Source organism: Sceloporus occidentalis, unplaced genomic scaffold, assembly GCF_023333645.1.
Source record: "Sceloporus occidentalis isolate IW3139 unplaced genomic scaffold, rSceOcc1.0.p SCAF_20, whole genome shotgun sequence".
In the NCBI taxonomy this organism is placed as follows: domain Eukaryota; kingdom Metazoa; phylum Chordata; class Lepidosauria; order Squamata; family Phrynosomatidae; genus Sceloporus; species Sceloporus occidentalis.
Genome location: NW_028317000.1, coordinates 12,367,774 through 12,390,434, shown reverse-complemented (window position 1 = coordinate 12,390,434; position 22,661 = coordinate 12,367,774). Strand labels below are relative to the sequence as shown.

Genomic DNA, 22,661 nt, shown 5'->3' with positions numbered 1-22,661 from the left:
AAACAAGCAAGATGCAAACCCAAGCCACCGCCTTGATTTAGAGTCTGATTTAAAGCCCCTGCCCCGTTTTTCCCCTCTCTCCTTGGTGCATGATGAGAAAAGGGTCCCGTGTCATTTTTATTGTTCGGGGGTGTGGGGGCCGTAATCATAATAATACTAATAAAAAGAGAAGGCCCTTCCCGTCCCGCTTTTATCGAGCTAGTAAAAAGCCTTTTACGGTTGGCCTGGAAGAGCGTTCGATGCAAAGTGATCCTCTTGGCAATGCCCCTGGTATGGAGCCCGTTCAACATTGGCACAGCTCTGGCCTCCCTGTGCCAGGCGCATGGCTCATGGACCAGCTAAGCAAGATTGGAACAATGGGAGATCTTTTCGGAGGTGAGAGGCATGCTCCAAAGACAGCAATGGCTGCTGGTGGGGACATCCGTCTGATGCAATTTATATTTTTTTAGGGGTCTGAATTTGTTCAACAAGACACTCGTCACTCCAAATTTGCATGGGCTAGGAACTCAGGACCCCCATGAATGTGGAAAAAGCTCAAATAATACTAAGGGCCTACTATGTGCCTATGTGTAGGTTTTTTGTGTGTATATATCTTAGTATTGTTCTACACATGTGCATGCTGTCCTTTTAAGAATATTTCCTCCCCCCAAAAAGTAGCTTATGATAACAAGTTTTTAAAAACCATCAATTAAAAATTCACACAACAAAAAGCAGAGCTGAAAACAAACAAACAAGTCAGCATCCAAGAAGCTAATCCTTTGGGAATAAAAAATGTCTTCTAGATCACGCTTAACAGCACAAAGAGGGGGAGTTTGAGAGATTTCCCCAGGGCAGGACTCTACAGACATACTTTCCTTATTACCCTAGAATCTGCTATCTTACTGCCTTACGTAAGCGAGCATTTTAATAATGTGGAAACAGCTAAAGTTAATATCTTTCACAAGTGACATGGGCAGACTTTCAAACCTGAAGGGTCACTTTCAGCTTTTTTGGGGGGAACTTTGAGATTTCCTAGCCAAAGGCCAGAACAAAAATGTTCCAGCCCATCTACCATACAAATCCAGTAACATGTAGGCTATGCCTTTGTGGGTACAAAACTAAAGAATGTCTATTTCTGACTTTATTTTCTACTAGGATTCCCAGATCCACTAAACGGGGACCCTGTCTGTATGTGCCTTCAAGTTGCCTGTCAACTTAAGGCAACCCCATGAATTTCATCAGGTTGTATTAGACTAGAAATACTCAGAGGTAGTTTTGCCAGTTCCTTCCTCTGAAATACAGCCTACAGCACCTGGTATTTGTTGGTGGTCTCCCATCCAAGTACTAACCAGGGCTGACCATGCTTAGCTTCCAAGGTAAGATGGGATCTGGTGCCTTTAGGGTATTTAGATTGCAACTGGAGCCTGCGACCAAAGAAATACGCTTGGAATAAAAGGAATTCCTTGTGGAAGTCATTTCACATACAAATCTACTCTTTACTTACTATAAGTAAGCTTCCAAGCTTAGCTTCCAAGCTGGTATAGGATCTGGTGCCTTTAGGGTATGTAGGCTACAAACGGAGCCTACTACCAAAGAAATACACGTGGCATAAAAGGAATTCCGAGTCCAACATTTTTACGGAGATCATTCCACGCACATATCTACTCTTAGTTACTTACTGCAAGCTTCCTTCATTCCCACAGTGTAATGAGGAGTGCAGAAATATCTTGTTACTACTATTGCTAAATGATGGCATTAGAAATCCTTGCAGATGTACCACAAACCACTAACAGATCTAATCTCTCTCCTCTCCACCACCACCTTCCATCAAAAGTGGGCACCATACCCATACTCCACTGCCCTTTCTTCCATGCACACTGAAGCAGATCAACCCTAACAGCAACATATCGGGGAAACAACCTTCCAAACAGAGTAATTTCTCTTACTACCAGTATCCCTGTTATCTTAGAGGAGCACCCCACGTATGTTTAGATGGGGATTGGTAGCTCTACTATGGCCTCTTTCCATCTACCTTTTAAATTGGATTGCAAATTGGTTTAAACCAGTTTAAATGACCCTAGTTTGCACTTAAACCGAATTGCTGAAGCGATTCGGGGGGGGGGGGGGGGAGGGAGGACATGCACTAGACTCATTTAACCCATATCTTTTTGATGCTGATTTTTTTCCACGTCATTTTGGATAAATCGATTCCGCGCAAGTGTGAACCAGATGCGGATCAGAATCAATTTAAATCTGCCCTTTGGTCAGCTGGAGCGGGTCCATTTTGAACCAATTCATCCATCAATGGGAACCACAAGTGGGTTATTTTATTTTATAGCAAGAACATGTGATTGGGGCGAATGTAGTGAGAACCATGCTCCGCTGCCAAACTGATCCATCGATTCGGATCGCAAAGCGATTTATTTGTATGTGGGAATGTGGCCATAGATGCCAAGAGAGGCACTCCTCTCAGGGGCTCAGCATGGCATTTGAATGAACCATGTGCCAACCAGCCTGGCCCATGCCTCCTAACATGTTGCCTTCAAGCATTGTGGATGGCATTCTCTCATCAGTATTGAAGGAAAAGATCCAAGTGCCAGTTCACTCAGCTTTGCATGGCAAGGGGCATCTTGTTCTTTCCCTCAGGCAGCAAAATGTCTTGGGCCAGCCCCGCACAAGGGTCTCCTTAGCAGCTGCAGAGGGACCTCTCTGCCGCTTTGCTGCTTGAAGCCAGAAGCATCCACTTAGTGCATCTTCTGCGGGAGGCAATTTTGGCTTCAAAAATTTATAGAATGGCAGACGCTCTCATCTTTCTTTCTGCTTCTCTTGGTCTCTTTTCCTCTTCTCCCGCTGCTTTCAGACCCAAGGGAAGGCAGTGGAGCAGAAATTCAAATTATTCCCCCTGGGGCCTGTGGGTCAGGGGACGGGAAGGCATAAAAGGCTGGCACTTTATGATGTGGCAGCAAAAGGGGGCAGGGATTCCTTTCAAAAGCTGCTAAGATGCCATGCACCTCCAGGGAGCCCTAGGCCTGGAGTGTGCATTCGCCGGCTTGTTTATGCCTCCCTGTTGTTGTTGTTGGCAGGAGAGGGAAAGCAAACAGCAGACACAAAATTGGAAACCAAGCCATCACAACCACTGCCTGCCTTTCCATCATTGCAAAAGTACTGGCAGCCCTGACAGAGCCCTTTCCATTCCTTAAAAAACATACCCAACTGTCCTGAGTCCATTCATTCCATTCTTGCCTCTGGTCTAACAGGTTGTCCGGTTTTGGGGAGTATGAACATGCATGTGGCATAAATTTGTACATTGGCCCTTGGTGTCTACTGGGGGTCTATGGATGCTCGTGCCATTAAGTGCGATGACACAGTGACATGGTGTCCCTTATATAAAATGGCAACATCAAGGTTTGCCTTTTGGAGCTTACATTTTTTGGAATATTTTCAAACCCCGGATGGTTGAATCCCTGTCTATGTAGGCCTGGCTGTACTTCCTATTTGATCAGAGGCTGGGAAGGTCTCAAATCATTCTGCTTCCTTTCGTGAATGAAAAGCACCCTCTAGAATTACAGACCTGGAAGAGACCCCAAGGGCCATCCAGTCCAACTCCATTCTGCCATGCAGGAAATCACAGTCAAAGCATCCCCGACAGATGGCTATCCAGTCTCTATTTAAAGACCTCCAAAGAAGGAGACTCCATCACTCCAAAGGAGTTTGTTCCACTGTCGAACTGCCCTTACTCTCAGGAAGTTCCTCCTAATGTTGAGGTGGAATTTCTTTTCCTGCAGCTTGCATCCATTGTTCCAGGTCCTAGTCTCTGGAGCAGCAGAAAACAAGCTTGCTCCATATTCAATATGACACCCTTTCAAATACTTAAACAGGGCTATCATATCACCTCTAAACCTTCTCTTCTCCAGGCTAAACATCCCCAGCTCCCTAAGTCTCTCCTCTAGAACAGTGGTAGGGAAAATACAGCATGTAGGCTGCACGGAAGCACTCCCAAGTAACACCTTTGGGGAGAAAATTTTATCTGGAAAAGAACTGCCCCCCAAAAAGCTTAGAAGGGTGACATCTGAGCCACCTCCCATTGAAAAAAAGGCCTCTCCTGCAGCTCAAATGGATCACAAATGTGACAAAAGGGGCATTAATACCTCATTAATGTCTTCCATGTGGACCCCATTCTGGCTGCATCTGCACTGCAGTTAACCCAACTATGTCCAGGTCTGTATGGCCAAATGAACAGCATCTCAGAGCACTGAAGCAACTTGCTAACATACTCGCAGCACTATTTGCCATCATTTTGGGGAAAATCTTGAAAATCAGGTGAAGTGCCAGAGGACTGGAGACAAGCAAACACTGGCGTTTATCACACGGAGGGCGAACGGGTAAAATCTGGTGCAGAAACGAGATTTTAAAAGCTGGGTGTTGTTTGCCAGATGCGTTGGCATGAATGAGAAATAACCCAAAAAATAAGCCAAACGGAAAGTGCCTTTGTATGGTTGGAATTTGGTGAAAGTAAAAAGGAGCTGGCTATGATGACTTTGCATTCGTGTTATTTTCGTGTTATTTCTCTTTCATGCAAATGTCGTCTGAAAAACCCCAAACCTTAACCCCAAACGTCGTTCAGTTTGGGCATGGGTTTCGTTGTGTGTGATAAACTCTATTCTCTCTCTCTCTCTCTCTCTTCAAAAAGAAAGAAAAGAAGAGAAGAGAAAGAGAAAGAGAAAGAGAGAAGGAAAAGGGGAAATGGAAGGGGGGGGGGGAGATCCAGGAAAATGCAGGCCAGTCAGCCTGACCTCAATACCAGGAAAAATATTAGAGCCGATTATCCTGGAGTCTGTCTGCAAGTGTCTTCATGACAATGCAGTGATCAGTTGGAGCCAGCATGGGCTTGTCAAGAACAAATCCCGCCAAACTAATCTCATTTCTCTCTTGATGAGGTCACTAGTTTAGTAAATGATGGGAATCCTGTGGGTGCCATTTATCTGGATTTCAGCAAAGCATTTGATAAGGTCCTCCATAACAATTGGATCAGCAGACAGATTAAATACGGAATAGACAGAAACACCGCCAGATGAATCTATGGGAGTTGTCATCGTTGGCCATGCTTCAGACTGGAAAGAGGTCTTGCGCAGATTGCCTCAAGGTTCTCTCCTGGAGCAGTTACTCCTCAACGTTTTTGTCAAAACACACTGCAGAACTAATCCAGTTTGACACTGCTTTAACTGCCCTGGCTCAGTGCTAGGGAATCCTGGGAATTGTTGTTTCTTGCGGCACCAGAGCTCTCTGACAGAGAAAGCTAAATGTCTCAGATACTACAATTCATAGAATTCCCCAGTATGGAGCCAGGGCAGTTAAAGCGGAGTCAAACTGGATTGTTTTTGAAGTATGTTTTGGCCCTGAGATGACAAAGTGGAGGGAGTTCTGATCAAGTTTGCAAATGATACAAAACTGGGAGGGGTGGGTAACACATTGGAAGACAGGAACAGAATTCAAAAAGACCCTGATAAATTGGGACACTGAGCAGAAATTAATAAAATGAAATTCAGTGCAGACAAGTGCAAAATTCGACATTTAGGCCACAAAACCCAAATGCAGATGAATAGGATGGGAGCAGTACGTCAAGCAAAAAGGACTCTGGTATTATTGTTGCTCATACATTGAATATGAGCCAGCAGTGTGATGCTGCGGCAAAGACGTCGAATGCTATTTTAGACTGCATGGAAATGTAGTTTCCAAGTTAAAAGGAAATATAAAAGGAAATCCCACTATATTCTGCCCTGGTCATCTGGAGTGCTGGATTCAGCTCTGGGTTTCTCATTTTAAGTGAGATATAGGCAGGTTGAAGCGGGTTCGGAGAATTCATATTCATAATACAAGCATAGAAAGTCTACATAGTGTAAATACAAGCCCACTTTCTCAGCTATAGTATAAGTGTCCTACAAAGACAGCAATCCCTATCAGCACAAGATGGCTGAATATGGAGAGATCAAATGCCACATTTTAAGAATTAAGCACTCAAAGCCCTGAACAAATCTGTCTGTTGCACTTTCGCCCACATTTGGGGCAGTTTATTTTTTAGTGATCTCAAATGCTTTCCATCCCAAATATGTAAATATGAAGAAGTTAGCAAATTCTGGTGTTTTTCCCCTTTCTCATGAACAAATTAAAACTATATTTGCGTGTATTTGCACCACTAAAGCTTTACCCACGATTTTTGCTAACTACAGCTCTGCGGCCTGAGAGTCCAAAGCTCCTCTTTCACACTAGGCTTTGCGCTACTAAATCTGTAACAAAAACTAAACATGGGTTACTATTCCATCTCTCTTTATGACTTCCCTCTCCTCCCCTTCCTTTTCTCTGCCATTTCCCTGTGTCAAATCTCAGACTTGAAGCTCCTTGGGGGCAAGGACCTGACCTCTTATACTCTGCAAAAACCCATGCATTCTGACAGCACTCCAGAAGCAAACACACCAGCAAAGAAACAACAGAGTTTCACATTGAAAATACACTCAGCCCTCCATGCCCACTGACTTTTTGTATCCGTGGATTCAAGCATCCACAGCTTAAAAATATATACAGTTGGCCCTCCTTATCCTTGGATGTTTTTATCCAAGTCCATGGCTTGAAAGTACTTTTAAAAAAGTGTAAGTTCCAAACAGCAAACCTTGATTTTCCATTTTATATAAGGGGCACCATTTTGCTATACTATTATATATATATATATATATTTTATAACTAATATTTATTAAAAATTTCCAAAACATAAAATACAGCTATTGTCACAGCATATTAGTCCAAATATATACAATGCATTACATTGAGTACCTCTTTTTACTGCAATATTAAATGTTTTGTTTATCCATAATTTTTAGTGTCTTATTCAGTTGCGTTGTGTCTACCGGTACTCTTTTTTACTCAATTTTACATATCATTCTTAGTAAGCTAGAAAAATAGTTATCTGATTCGTCTTTAACTTACTATAATTCCCATCTTTTTCTACAATATATTCTATACTATTATATTTAATGGGACAAAATCCACAGATTTTGTTATCCACGGGGGATCCTGGAACCAAACCCCAGTGGATAACAAGGATCCACTGTATAAATTCCAAAATGCCATTTTATATAAGGAGCGCCATTTTACTGTGCCATTATATTTGATGGAACTTAAGCATCCAGGGATTTTGCTATCCACGGGGAGGTCCTGGCACCAAACCCCAGCGGATACCAAGGGCCCACAGTAAAAGGTGTGCCATCATTTCAGCAAAAACCTCCAGACATCCAAAATCCTTTCCTCTCCAATATTGTATCTTCCAAACGCACCAGACCTTTTGCTCCCATCATCTCATTCGGTGAGCATCCTTCCTCAAACTTTCCCTTGCCTTCCAACATTCTCACTAGGACGACTGGCAAACTTTGTGAAGTCAAAGGCTTTCATGGTTGGCATGCATAGTTTATGTGGGTTTTTTGGGCTATGTGGCCATGTTCTAGAAGGGTTAGTTCCTGATGTTTTGCCAGCATCTGTGACTGGCATCTTCAGAGAACTGAAGAGATCTTCTCTGAAGATGCCAGCCACCGATGCTGGTGAAATGCCAGGCATAAACCCTTCTAGAACATGGCCACATAGCCTGAAAAATCCACAAAAAACTAGGCCTGACTTTGGTTCAGACATTTCATGCAAATGCAAATATGAACGTTTAATGCTAGTACAGTAAATAACCTTAAACAAATCTGGCTACCTGTATCTTTAGGTCTGGCTTGCCTCCCTGCGCATGATGCTTGGCCAAGGGCCTGGGTGCCTTGGAGCGTGACTGAAAAGCGGAAAGCCGTCAGACGCTCAATGCTCAGGGATCGGCAGCTGTGCCCCTGAGCATCAGCTCACTTTTGCAAAAAGCAAAGAGGATGATGCTACATGTTCTGGCAGCACATTGGGATGAAAACGCAGCCTCTCTCTTCTTCTTTCCTTCCCTCTTCTGTCTTTCCACATCCCGCATCCCCCATTGCTACTGCTACTACGACTTTATGCAAACCCTTGTTTTATTAAAATTATAAGCGGTTCCTTAACATCTGGTCTGAAGCTTCCAGAGGGCTCATGACGGGTCCCATCTAGAAGCTTCTCCTATTGACAGCTTGTTGTTTTCTTCATTAGCCCGGCTTGACAGAGATTTATGGGGGATTTTTGTGAAATAGCTGAGTTCTGAGGTCCAGCTTTTTAACACTGTGACTAGATTTATGGCACTTAGCCGTGCGAGAGTGCATTAGTGGAAGGGAGGCTTACTCTACCTCCCACCCACCCCCACCTCTTCCTTCCTCTCTTTTTAATTTGATTGCAAAAAAAACAACAACTTTTAAAGGCAGGAAAATAAAACCCGAAGTAATGGGCTTAATTGTACTTCTGGACAAGGACGTCTGGGGAGCAACGCTGGAGCGCTGGAATAGCAATAGACAAGACAGCATGCAGATGGGTGCATTCAAGCCAAAGTCGACAGCCAGCCAATGCGGCACTGATAATGGCAAGGAGAAGGGCTACATCCAGCTTTGGAAGTGGCACATTCCAGAGTGGAACCGTGTCAACCTCTTACAGCAAATACACAAAAGCAGTCTGGTTCTTCTTTGTGTAAGGAGCACAGAAGGAGGTGTACATCCTTATGGAATACCAAACCCACCATAAATTCACCGAATGGGAATAAAAGCTACTTTTCTCTTCTCAAACGGCTGTACAGCGGGTCCTTACTATCCGCTTGGGTTTGGTTCCAGGACCTTTCTCCCCCTGGCTATCAAAATCCATGGATGCTCAAGTCCCATTGAATGTAATGGCATAGTAAAACGACATCCCTTATATAAGGTGTCAAAATCAAGGTTTGCTTTTTGGAATTATATATATATATATATATATATATATATATATATATTTGTGTTGTGTGTGGTTGCAGAATCCATGGATACGAAGGACCTACTGTAACAGACATATAGTGGGCCCTTGTTATCTGCTGGGTTTTGGTCCTGGATCTGCCATGTATAACAAAATCCGTGGATGCTCAAGTCCCATTCAATCCAATGGCATAACAAAAATGGTGTTCCTTATATAAAATGGAAAATCACAGTTTGCAATTTGGAATTTATTCTTTCTCTGAATATTATCAAGCCGTGGATGCTTGAATCGTGGATAAAAATCCATGCATAAGGAGGATCAACTGTAATCCACTTCTAGTTATATTCATGGAGATTGGGAAGGCTGGATTTTTTAGAAGTGTTTTTTATAATAACATTTAGCATTTATATAGCGCTCAGGTGTCCTCTTATGTTCTATAAAAATCAATGCATGCTGACCGCACAACAAAAGCAAACGCATAAGCAAAGAAACAACGTAAGAAAAGAAGATGCCAGCTTCTGAAGATGCCAGCCACAGATGCAGGTGAAACGTCAGGGATAAATTCTTCCAGAACACGGCCACATAGCCTGAAAAACCTCCAAAAAACTATGGTTGCTGTCATGAAAGCCTTCGACTTCACGTAAGGAAAGAGTTGCAAATGAACAGAGGCATACACATACGGAAAGAAACAACGCAGTGTTATGCAGAGGTTGCCCAGGCCATGGGAAGCTATCCACATTTAAGCAACCATATTGTTATGTTCAAACTCTCACTTTAGTTGCAAAAAAAATCAAAGCTTATGCAAAACACTGGCTCCAAACTCTGCACCACTGTAACACTGCAAACTATTCTTCTGCCCCTGGTTTTGATCATGTTTCGCCATTTTGTGTAGGCGCTGTTTTACCTTTCGTGGAAAGATTTAGCTGCTTTTACAATCGAGTGTGCTTTTTATGTCGGCCCGTTCTGTCAAATCCTGTGTGCTCTCCCATTAAAAAACAACAACAGCCTACAAATGCTCGGGCTCATTCTGTTCCCAGGTGTTAGGTAAAACATCTGGAAGCACACTCAGCCACACAGATGTGCCCTAACAGAAGCATTCTGCAAAAGCTATTTTTAGACCCTCTGGTAGTCACAAAAAAAAGGGTCCCTAGTTGTCAGGAGTAATGCGCTCAGTGGCATCAATCATACCCTGGTTTTAAGTGAGCACTGTCACTTCCCATTTAGGAGGAGATATGCACATATCCTCTTGGAGATGAAGGCATTGATTTTTTTTCTCCCTTCTCTTCTCCTTTTCCTTTTCCTATTTCAGCACTGAGCTGTTTTGCTGATTTGGAGATTAGCCTCTTCCCTCTCTGGTGGGCTGAATATCTTTTGACTGTTTAAGAGGGAAAAGAACATGAAGCATTTGGCAAAGATGCTTATCGCAGGACCAATGTGCTCAGTTTCCTCTACTTTGGCTAGAGACATGACTAGGGCCCCATTCACACCACGAAAATAATCCAAGATGAATCTGGGTTGAATCCTTGTTGTTGACACATGTCCCAAATGCACTCTATGCACTTTTTTTGAGGGGGGGAGGCTAGAAAAAAACCTCACTTAACTGGATACTCGATACCATTTCCCCCCCAAAGGGGTATTCACTCATTTTTTTGTCCCAAGGAGACAATATGTGGAAGGAGTTTATCACACGAAAGAGATCGGGAGTTTATCCCGTAAATATCCTGGAAAAATTGCGCAATTACGCGAAACAGTTTCACATGACGTCACACAAAACCTGCCATTAAAGTGGTCACAAAGAAGCATTAACGCACATCTTTTTACTTTCGGGATTTCAGCGACAATGTATATTGCTTTATTTGCGCAATTGTGTGTGATAAATCATCCGCGCAATTACTGTACTTGGCATTTTTGCTTTACTTGCGGTATACTTTAAATGCGCTTTAATCTCTCTTTAATGCTGAAATTAGCCACAATGTGATAAACTCTGAAGATGAGAACCATATACACCACTTCAGCTTCTCGGAGGAAAGATGCCAAGGATATAAATGTAGTATTATGTAAATAACAACAGTAGTATAGGTTGAATCTCCCTTACCTAAGATAATGACACCTTTACTTCCTGAGGCTTCAATGTATGCAAACTTTGTTTCATGCACAAAATTATTTACGATACTGTATAAAACTGCCTTCAGGCCAAGCATATAAGGTCTATATGAAACATAAATGAATTCTGTGTTTAGACTTGGGTCTCATCACCAAGATACCCTTTATGAACACATAGGTAAATATAGAGAAAAATAAAATTTAAAAATCCAAAACATCTCTGGTTGTAAGCATTTCAGGCAGTGATAGTAGCAACAACAATGCTTTCATGCCATTCTCCTCAATGAAATCACACCTGAGTGCCACTTGAAAAATGCTATTTAGAAACATAGACGTAAATTCAATTTTTAGCCTTAGCCACTTGAAATTAATAAATGTTCACATACCAAGTTCCCATTCAGTGCAGCTACTCAATTTGTGACTGGGAACTGCATTTAAGCTACAACCAGCTGCCCAGTTGGCATTTACAGTATCTTAGTGCTGGCTGTGGCAAGGGTTCGCAAAATACAGCAGAATGGGATGCATGCCAACCCCGAGGCTGCTTTTGTGGTCCCATGGTGTTCCCAACAAACATCAACAACACAGCCAACATTTTGATGGCACTTTATGTCACCATCATAGAATCCTAGAGTTGGAAGAAACCACAAGGGCCATCCAGTCCAACTCCATTCTGCCATGCAGGAACTCACAATGAAAGCATTCCCGACAGATGGCCATCCAGCCTCTGCTTAAAGACCTCCAAAGAAGGTCTTTAAGCACTCCCACTACTATCCAAGGGAGTGACTTTCATTGTCGAACAGCTCTTACTGTTAGGAGGTTCCTCCTAACGTTTAGGTGGAATCTCTTTTCCTGTAGTTTGTATCCATTGCTCTGTGTCCAATTCTCTGGAGCAGCAGAAAGCAAGCTTGTTCCATCCTCAATGTGACACCCCTTCAAATACTTAAACAAGGCTATCATACCACCTTTTAACCACCTCTTCTCCAGGCTAAACATACACATCTCACTAAGTCTCTCCTCATAAGGGATGTTTTCTAGACCCTTCACCATTTTGGTCACCCTCCTCTGGACATGCTCCAGCTTCTCAATATCTGTTTTGGATTGTGGTGCCCAGAACTGGACACAGGATTCCAGGTGAGGCCTGACCAAAGCAGAATAGAGTGGCACTATTACTTCTCTTAATCTAGACTAGTGATTCCCAAATTTTGGTCCTCCTGGTAGTTTTGGACTTCAAGTTCCAGAAGCCCCAGCCAGCTTGGCCAACAGTCAGGAATTCTGGGAGCTGAAGTCCAAAACATCTGGAGGACCAAAGTTTGGGAACAACTGATCTAGACACACTAGACTTCCATTGGCAGTATCTAATGGAAGGAAGCAATACTACCACTCTGTTCTCTTCTCTGGACATACTCCAGCTTCTCATCATCCTTTTTGAACTGTGGCGTCCAGAACTGGGCACTGGATTATCCCAAGTGAGGCCTGAACAAAGCAGAATAGCGTGGCACCATGACTTCTCTTGATCCCAGCATTGCTTCCCCAAATATTCAAAAACACTATTTTCACAGCGGGTGCAAATATGCTTTTCTTCCCAATATGACAACAATTCATATCATCAACAGTCATCCCACTCCGTTCCAAGAGTGAAGCTTGCTTTGTTTCTATTTACTCTTTCTTTCCTGGAAAGGATTCCTTCCAGCGAGACTGCCTTGCACTTTTTCTGTGATGGTAGGCTCCCCTGTTGACTGGCAGGGCATCTCCTGGGTTAGAGATGGGAGCCTTTCCGAGCCTTACTTGGAGATGCCATGAGTCAACCTGAGAGCGTTGCCACACAAAGCCTGTGCTCTACGCTGGAGGCATTGGTTCAGCATCTCCTGTTCAACTATCTGAGAAGCTTCTGCTGTTCCAAAAAGCCTACTCAAAAGGCCAAAGCTTTGGGAAAGAACATTTTGGACTATAATTCCTAGAAATTCCCAGAGAGTACTCCATGACAGCTGTAGGCCATAGTTTGCAAAGGGCCAGAATGGAGCGCATGGCAATACAAGAGCTAACTGTCTGGAGAGATCCATCTATTGCAAATGGGAGAATTGCAATCTGGCAGCAGCCGCAACTGACTGACAGGAGCTTAATAGTTTACAGAACAGGTGCGTCTGATTACCAAGATATATGTTAAAGCAGAATTACGGTTGGGGGCTTCTCCTGGGTCGCAACTTACTAGAGTTGGTAAATAGAGATTGTAGGTTAAACTCAAAGTATATGATACCTGATGTGACCAATGTACAGCTTCATATTGCCTGCCAATCCGACATAGAGCTGGAAGATTGCAATATGTAACTAAAGTACCCTTGCAAATCATTCAAAGCCCAGGAAAAATAACAGGGGACTGTGGCACCACTGTAAACTACCTGGTGTGTGTGTGTTAGAAAGCCCAAAGAAATCAGGAGCAATATACCCGTTTTGCACAGAATTTCTCTACACCAAACAGTACAAAAGACTAACATGGATTTTCTCGGTGGGCTAATAGAATATTTTGTTTAAATGGTACTGTCGTCGTTCAGTTGTATATGACTGCAAAAAGGTCCATGCGATGTTTGGTAACATTATGAGTTATCTTGGGTAGTAGCAAACACATGCAATTCCTAAGTGAAGTAAATAATTGCATTATTTAGAAAGGGCACATGAGTATTAGATTATATAGAAACATATACATAGTATATTAATCAAAAGAATATAATAAAGTATAAAACCTAAGATAAAATGATGACTCCCCCCAAAGCAAAGATGACCTAAGTCTATTTCTCTTTTCTGTAATGCTGATTGTATGTATATCTCCTGAGCTTAAAAGAAGAGTTTATCTTTCAAAGCCCATAGTCATATTTCCATCTTTTTTCCTCTTTTTGAGATAAACAATTCCTAATCATTTAAGTAATTATCAAGCAATTTTTCTTGCCTATATATTTTGCTAATTTATCAATTTCAGCCATTCCAATAACATTCACAATCCATTCTTTTGTCGGTAGTAAGGTATTTTTCCAGTTTGGGGCATAACAGACTTGCCACCAATATCATATAATGTCTTTAAGCCTGTCGACTTAAACTGACTCCATGAATTTCAAAGGGTTTTCTTAAGTGAGAAATACTCAAGAGGTAGTTTTCTCTCATGCCACCAAGACCAAACTGGTAGAGTTTGTATGTCTTCTCTCAGAATGTAAGGACTAGATATGTAGAATACCAGGGGTTTATTATAGCATTTGGTTGTCATCAAATTAGGAGGAGTAGCTAATAGCCCCGAGGAGAAGATCAAAATTCAAAATGACTTTAATAGAGTAGAAAGCTAGGCAAAAACTAACAAAATGAATTTCAATATGGAGAAATGTAAGATACTGCACATAGGCAGAAAAAATGAAATGCATAGATATAAAATGGATGACACCTGGCTGAACAAGACAACATTTGAAAGGAATCTAGGAATCCTAGTAGACCACAAATTGAACATGAGTCAACAGTATGATGCAGCAGCTAAAAAGACCAATGCGATTCTAGGCTGCATCAATAGAAATATAGTATCTAGATCAAGAGAAGTAATAGTGCCACTCTATTCTGCTTTGGTCAGACTTCACCTGGTATCCTGTGTGTCCAGTTCTGGGCACCACAATTCAAAAAGGATGCCAAGAAGGTAGAGATGTCCAAAGTAGGGCAACCAAAACAGTGAAGGGTCTGGACACCATGCCCTGTGAGCTGGGTATGTTTAGCCTGGAGCAGAGAAGGTTAAGAGGTGACTAATAGCCCTGTATAAGTATTTGAAAGAATGTCATATTGAGTATGGAGCTTATTTTTTGCTCTTTGAGAGAGTAGGATACAGAGCAATGACTTCAAGCTACAGGATAAGAGATTCCATCTAAACATTAGGAGGAGCTTCCTAACAGTAAGAGCTGGACCCCATGGAGAGTGGTGGAGTCTCCTTCTTTGGAGACCTTTAAACAGAGGCTGGTTGGCCATCTGTTGGTAGTGCTTTTATTTAAGAGTTCCTGCATGTCAGAATGTGGTTGAACTGGATGACCCTTGGGGTCTCTTGCAACACAAGGCAGAACTGTGAGGCTCTTCATACTGTGTTTTCCCCATGCTTGTCCCCCATTTTGCTGCTGCGTCTGCATCTGTACTGGTGGGGAAAGGGGGGGGGCATTATGGAGCCTGCAGCTTCAGCGTTTATTTGTGAGCCGTGAGATCACAGGTTAATGGACGAGAGGATAAATCCCAGTTGGTTCCTGTTTATCAGCATACGACAAAACACTGGCGACAGGTCCAGGACTTTAAAGAGTGGAAATAAAATGGGATCACTTTGGGTCAGGCATAAATAAGGGACCCATTAACGTTGGCAGTGATGCTGCCAGGAGTGGGGAATGGCCTCAGGACCGGGCTTGTTTGTTTGCCTGACTCCTTCATTTCCATGCAATTTTCTCCGCCGTCTGGCTCCCTCTGCTTCCACCTTGGGCTTTGACTTTGTGAAATCTTGGCTAGGGCTACACTGCGCTTATGGGTGGGATACAGATGAGGGAAGGATAGTGGCAGGCCTGTAGGGAGCCTCTAGGAGGGCATCCAGATCATAGGTCCTAAGATGCTTGTTGGATAAATACTTGGAATATGCTTTGTGATGCTGGATGATGGGTTATGTGACACAAGTGGTGCGGCTGGGTAGCAGGATTGTCTCTCTTTCATGTAGCTGGCTAATCACAGAACTGTAGAATCATATAGTTGGAAGAGACCACAAAAACCATTCAGTCTAACCCCATTCTGCCAAGCAGGAACTCACCATCAAAGCATCTCCGACAGATGGCCATCTAGTCTGTGTTTAAAAATCTCCAAAGAAGGAGACTCCATCACTCTCCGAGGGAATGTGTTCCACTGTCCAACAGCTCTTACTGTCAGGAAGTGCAGGTGGAATCTCTTTTCCTGTGGTTTGCATCCATTGCTCCAAGTCCTGTTCTCTGGAGCAGCAGAAAACAAGCTTGCTACCTCCTCAATATGACATCCCTTCAAATATTTAAGCAGGGCTATTATATCACCTTTTAACCTTTGTTTCTCCAGGCCAGACATCCCCAGCTCCCAAAGTCTCTCCTCATAAGGCATGGTTTCCAGACCTTCACCATTTTGGTCACCCTCCTCTGGAAAGGGGTAGGATAATTTATCTTGGGCTGTGGGCATAGCCTTTCTGCAGCCCTCAATTGTGATCAGATTGTGATCAGAGGAATATGGCCCTTGGGGGGAAATGCTGCCCCCTTATTTTAAACCCACTCTATGGGTGGTTTACACTCTATGGGATGTCATACTGAGGATGGAGCAAGCTTGTTTTCTGCTGCTCCAGAGACAGGGGCTGCATCCTCACTGCAGAAATAATCCAGTTTGACCCTGCTTTAACTGCCATGCTATGGGATTCTAGGAACTGTAGTTTGTTGCGGCACAAACTACCATCCCAGAGCTCCGCAGCAAGGAGCCACAGCAGTTAAAGTGGCATCAAACTGGATTATTTCTGCAGTGCAGATGCAGCCTAGGGCACGAAGCAATGGACTGAAGCTAAAAGAAAAGAGAGTCCACCTCAACATTAGAAAGAACTTCCTGACAGTAAGAGCTGTTTGACAGTGGAAGATACTCCCTTGGAGGCTGGTGGAGTCTCCTTGTTTTTTGGGTTTTAAACAGAGGCTGGATGGCCATCTGTCGGGGATGCTTTGATTGTGAGTTCCTGCATGGCAGGGGGTTGGAATGGATGGCCTTTGTGGTCTCTTCCAACTCTATGATTCTATGACACTTCTCTGAAAACCTTACTTTCAGAATGGAGTTGCTTCACCTCTCTGCCCCAAACACTGAGGAGAAAAAGGAGATAATCAGTTATTGATGAAATAGTCTTGATGGAGACACCTGAGAGGTGTCTGTCTTTGCTTGCCATGGCAATCTCATTGCACAGTGAAAGGATTCAGGATTCCCATAAGGGACCACATTGCCTCCATTAAAAAAAAATGGAGGAGTACAGGGTGCATCAGTCTGATGTGTCAGCTGACAAGGACATGTAACTGTCATCTTTCCAAGTATGTGCATCTCTGTGTACGTATGTGTGTGCATGCATGCTCATACACACAAAAGCTTGAACCGACCGCAACCTGCAGCAAAGGAATGCCCGCCTGCTGCGCAGAGAGCCGTGAAAATCTTGGACAGCCAGGAGCTGTCACTGCCAACGCATGATCCCCTTTACAGCTGCATCTCGGGAGCCTTTGGTCCTCCCAGGCGCCATGTCAAAAGTCGAGCACAACCTGCTATTTGCGCGGAGAACAGAGAATCGGGAGGTATTAGCATAGGAGCCCCTGGGAACTGTTGAGGTTTCATGCTTCTCATTCAGTGTGCATACAGAAGTCCACTCATTTGGAAAAGGCCAGAGAACAGAGCAGGTGGAAAGAGAGGCCAGCCTGAACTTAGGGGTAACACATTACAGTGGTCCCTCCACATTAGCTGGGGTTAGGGGTGAAGGTCCATCATGAATGTGGAAAAACCACAAACAAAAAACCCACTATTCTTTTTACCTAAGGGAACTAACACCACTCTAGGAACCTCCAGGTCCTCCAATGCAACTCTGTGGCGAACATCTGCCAGGCGTTGATCATAGAATCATGCTGGAGGACCTACAAATGTCTAGAGAAGTGTTTTCTCTAAGAACTTCTAGGTTCTCCAGCACAACTCTATGGTTAACCCCCAGCAGAATTGCGCTGGAAGACCTGGAGATTCCTAGAGAGAACATTATTCAAAACCACAAATAATAAAATCTGTAAAAGTCAAATCCACAAATGTGGAGCGCCAACTGTTATTATTATTATTATTATTAACCTTTATTTATGAAGCGCTGTAAATTTACACAGCGCTGTACATACAATCTTTTAGTTAGACGATTCCCTGCCCTCGGGCTTACAATCTAAAAAGACATGACACAGAAGGAGAAGGGAGTGGTGGAGGGAAAGGGTAAGAGGTCCAGCAGTTCCTCTCTACCTCCGAGGCCTGGACCAAGGCAGATGGACTGGAGGGAGGGGAGGCTTCAGAATGGATGGTTAATCATTTTCCAGGGAAAATACATACTCTCAAGTAGGATAATACATATACAGTACATAGCAATACAGGAAATGGTTCAATAAACAGGCACCACAAGAACATCAAATAGTAAGCGACAATTATGCAATGCCTGGGAAGGCTTCTCTGAACAGGATGGTTTTCAACTCCGTTTTGAAGCTGGTAAAAGAAGTGATGGCTCTTGTGTCTCGCGGGGGAAGAAGGTTCCAGGAGTGAGGGGCAGCGAGTGAAAAGGGGCGAATCCGGGATGGGGCAGAGGAAATCCTGGGCTGAGACAGCAGACCTTGACTACTAGAACGGAGGGCCCGAGTGGAAAGGTGAGGAGAAAGAAGGTCTGATAAGTAGGGAGGGGCCAGTCCATGGAGGGCTTTAAACGTGGACAGCAGGAGCTTATACTGAATGCGGAAAGGGAAGGGGAGCCAGTGAAGGGATGCCAACACAGGAGAGATGTGGTCAGAGCGGTGGGTGGAAGTGATAATGCGTGCAGCTGAATGCTGAACAGAGATTAAAGGACGGAGGTGAGAAAGAGGAAGCCCAGCCAGGAGGACATTACAGTAATCAAGTCGTGAGACCACTAGGGCATGGACCAGGATCTTGGCAGTAGAGGCGGAGAGATATGGTCGGATTTTGGCAATATTGTATAAAAAGAATCTACAAGCCTTGGCTGTGGTCTGGATCTGAGGGATACACGACAGAGAAGAGTCAAAGATAAAACCAAGACTGCGGGCTTGCTGGACTGGTTGAATGGAAATGTTGTCCACAGAGACAGAAAAGGAGTGTTGAAGGATGGGCTTAGGAGGAAAGACAAGAAGCTCCGTCTTGGACATGTTGAGCTTCAAACGCCGATGGCGCATCCACTGCGAGACAGCTGTGAGGCAAGACGAAACTTGCTGTTCAAGCCTTGGAGAAAGGTCAGGGGTGGAAAGATACAGCTGGGTGTCATCGGCATACAGATGGTAGGAAAAGCCAAAAGAGCTGATGAGTTTTCCTAAGGACAGTGTGTAGAGAGAAAACAGAAGGGGACCCAGAACAGAGCCCTGGGGAACTCCAACAGATAAGGGAACAGGAGATGAAGTCTGACCACCTGCAACTACTGCAAAAGATCTGCCAGACAAGTAAGATCTAAACCAGTCAAGAACAGAGTCTGAGAACCCAAGATCAGAGAGGATATCAACTAGAAGACAGTGATCAACGGTGTCAAAGGCTGCAGACAGATCAAGAAGGATGAGAACAGAGTAAAGGCCATTAGCCTTGGCCTGTAAAAGGTCATTCGAGATCTTGGTGAGAGCTGTGTCTGTAGAATGCCTTGGGCGGAAGCCAGACTGAAAGGGATCGAGGATGGAATTGGCTTCAAGAAACTCAAGACAGCGCGAATAGACAACCCGTTCCAAAACCTTAGAAAGAAAGGGAAGAAGAGAAATCGGACGATAGCTAGACAGAGAGGAGGGGTCAAGAGACGGTTTTTTCAGAATTGGGGAAATGAGAGCATGTTTGAAGTCCGAAGGGAAGGAGCCTGTCGAGAGAGAGAGATTGAAGATCTGGAGAAGTGAGGGCAGAAAGGAGGGAGCTATAGAGATTAGAAGACGAGTAGGAATTGGATCAAGAGAGCAAGTTGCAGGTTTGGCAGAGTTCAGAAGTGTTACTTTTTAGGGGTAGCAAGGGGGCAATGAGACAACTATTAATGTTATTATTTGCTTCCACATTCTGGACACAATCCTGCATCATGGGCACACATGGTCTCTCTACATGTATATATGAGTATGAGACCAGTGTTCAGTGCCCTGGTTGGCCATGGAAACCCATTGGCAGCTGTTGCCAGTCATTGAACAGTATTGTTGGGTATATGCCAGCCTTTGGCTTCTTTCGTTCTCTAAATGTTAAGTTGCAGATTGATATCACTTACGGAAGCACTTCATGCAAGAAACGATAGAACTTAACATCTTTTTTTCATTATTAGCTCTTAGCCATGATGGCTCAAAAAGAAAAATAAGCGGAGAACACTTGACAAAATAACAGAGCAGAGGTTGCCTAGTTCTGAGTAACCGATGGTGGGAACACAGAAAAGGTGATCTGTGAGTAGTGTGGCAAGTTGTCTGCCCAGACTTTATGGGGATGAGTTGGAAATACCAACTGGGATAATTTATTCTAAAATGGGTACCCATGAGTATCAGCATGGAGGTTAAGGAACTTGAACATTTTGGGCGCTTGGCCTTCCAGAGGTTGAACTGGGACCCATCTGGTTGCGCCATAGCCAACAGCAATGATTCCCAAACTCTGGGATTCCAGACCTTTTTTTTGGACTTCAGATCCCAGAATCCCAGACAACTGTGGTATCTGGGAGCAGAAGTCCAAAACACATCTGGAGACCAGAGTTTGGGAATCACTGATCTACAATGTCCATAAAGCCCTTGCTATGTATGATTTTGGGATGTTGCACTTTGCGTATGCTCTGTTTGTATCCTTGGATCATGCTTGCTAAGGTCGATTTGGTATGTTTCTGGTATATTTGGTGTATTTCTACATGTTGTGTTGTATTTTCCAATGGGCAGTCTGGATGCATATATGAATACGAGTTTTTATTGCTAAAACCTACAAGTCAGCACGATTCAATATAGTCAATGTACAATGCAAACAATGCAATACCAGTAATAAATTTAAAACAGAATGCAGATAACAAGCAAGTAATACAAAAATATCCAAATGCAAAAATATAAAATCATCTTTAATATAACTTAATATAAAAGCCCAGATTGGGTACCATGTATCTTCATCATACCTGCATAATTCTTATAAATAATTTTTATGCCTAGATCTTAACGTACTCACGGCCAAGGAAAATTTTTGCCACCATAGTGGTGATATCTGCTCTGTTGTTTGCCAATGGGATAGAAATCCTATTGTATATATATAGCTATCCTTGTTCCCCAACCCCTATAAATAAATACATTTCTTTAATACAGTGGTGCGTTCTCTTATTCTTGGTATTGAAATTCAGCCCTGTCCAGTTGGTTACAGTCCCCTGTTAAAACCTGTATTGCTATGTATTTTATATGTATTATCCTACTAGAGAGGCCCCTTCCCCACCCCCACTCCCTTTGTGTCGTGTCTTTTTAGATTGTAAGCCTGAGGGCAGGGAACCGTCCAATTAAAAAGACTGGATGTACAGCGCTGTGTAAATTTACAGCGCTTTATAAATAAAGGTTAATAATAATAATAATAATAATAATAATAATAATAATAATAAAACTGTTTTGTCTGAAAATAAAAGTGCTGTCTTTGCTCCTTGATTCCTCCTTAGACTCTTGATGTAGGTCTGAGTTCATCCTGACTAGGCTGCATCCACACTGCAGAAATAATGCAGTTTGACACCGCTTTAACTGCCATGGTTCAATGCTATGGAATTCTGGGACTGGTAGTTTTATGAGCTAATTGGCCTACTCTGTCAGAGAGTTCTGGTGCCACAACAAAGTGCAAATCCCAATTCCACAGGATGAAGCCATGACATTTAAAGACGTGTCAAAGTACATTCATTTTGCAGTGTGAAAGCAGTGTTGGGGTATGTGTACTACCTCACAGGGCTGGTTTGGACCCAAAACAGGAGGAAGAAGTCAGGAGACTTACTGTAGCCATGCTAACACCCTGCTCCCCCAAACCCTTGTATCTGTTACAGTTCCCCCGAAACGTCTGTTCTCTCATGGTTGGGAAACTGGGTGTTAGGGTAGCTGTGTTGTTGGCCATTTAACAAAATGCAAACCAAAACCCATCAGTGATACCTTTAATGGCCAAGTGGAATGCACAATATACTTGTCGCAAGCTTTTAGCTTGCAACAAGTATATTGTGCATTTCAGTTGGCCAATGACAGTATAACTGATGGGTTTCTGTTTGAGTGTTAGGGGCTACAAGATGTCCCTTGCAGGCACTGTGTTCTCATTACAACCAGGGGCAACCTGCGAGCAAGTCACCAAGCCGCAGCCTCTTCCCCCACATCCGGCACCTTCCTCCCCTCCATCCTTTCCAAGCCATCATCGGAGGTATTAATTTGAAAGCCGTGAAGAAATAAAGGTATCAATTACGAGACTTACCACCGCCGCCTCCCAGCAGGGAGCTGTTAGCTACAAAGAAAACACAGGGAGAGAAAAAAGAGATGATGTTATTAAACTGCTGCTTGCACAAGAGCTGCTTCAATTCATTCACAAAAATATATATAATGTTTTGCTGCTACCTAACATGCCGGTGTGGTGCAGTAGTTTGGGTGTTGGATGGCGACTCCGGAAACCAGGGTTCGTATCCCAGTTTGGCCATGATCCCCACTATGGGTAAACCAAATACTCTCAGCCACTGGGGAAGGCAATGGCAAACCACCTTCGTGCCAAGAAAACCCCATAATATGTTCACCTTAGGGTTGCCATAAGTCAAGAATGACTTGAAGTCACAATAGTAACAAGTTGTTGGCCACTGCGTGCATTTGCCGTGTGTCACGTGTGTAATAGAACGTCACACAGTCTCAAATCAATGTTGGCTTGAGAAATGCGCATATTGTTGACAGCTTCTGTGCCCACTGGGCAATATCAGCGCAAATCATGTTAGCTACTCTGAGGGTGCTGCC

The 22,661-nt window shown here is 43.5% G+C and overlaps 1 protein-coding gene across 2 annotated transcripts in view; it reads right to left on the bottom strand.

Moving 5' to 3' along the window:
• MACROD1 (mono-ADP ribosylhydrolase 1) overlaps positions 1-22,661 on the bottom strand; it is a 323,148-nt gene that overhangs the window by 84,437 nt on the left and 216,050 nt on the right. For both annotated transcript variants that reach the window (XM_089482984.1, XM_089482983.1), the window contains exon 4: positions 22,138-22,167. In XM_089482984.1, the coding sequence (XP_089339110.1) occupies positions 22,138-22,167 (30 nt within the window). The remainder of the gene's footprint in view (positions 1-22,137; positions 22,168-22,661) is intronic.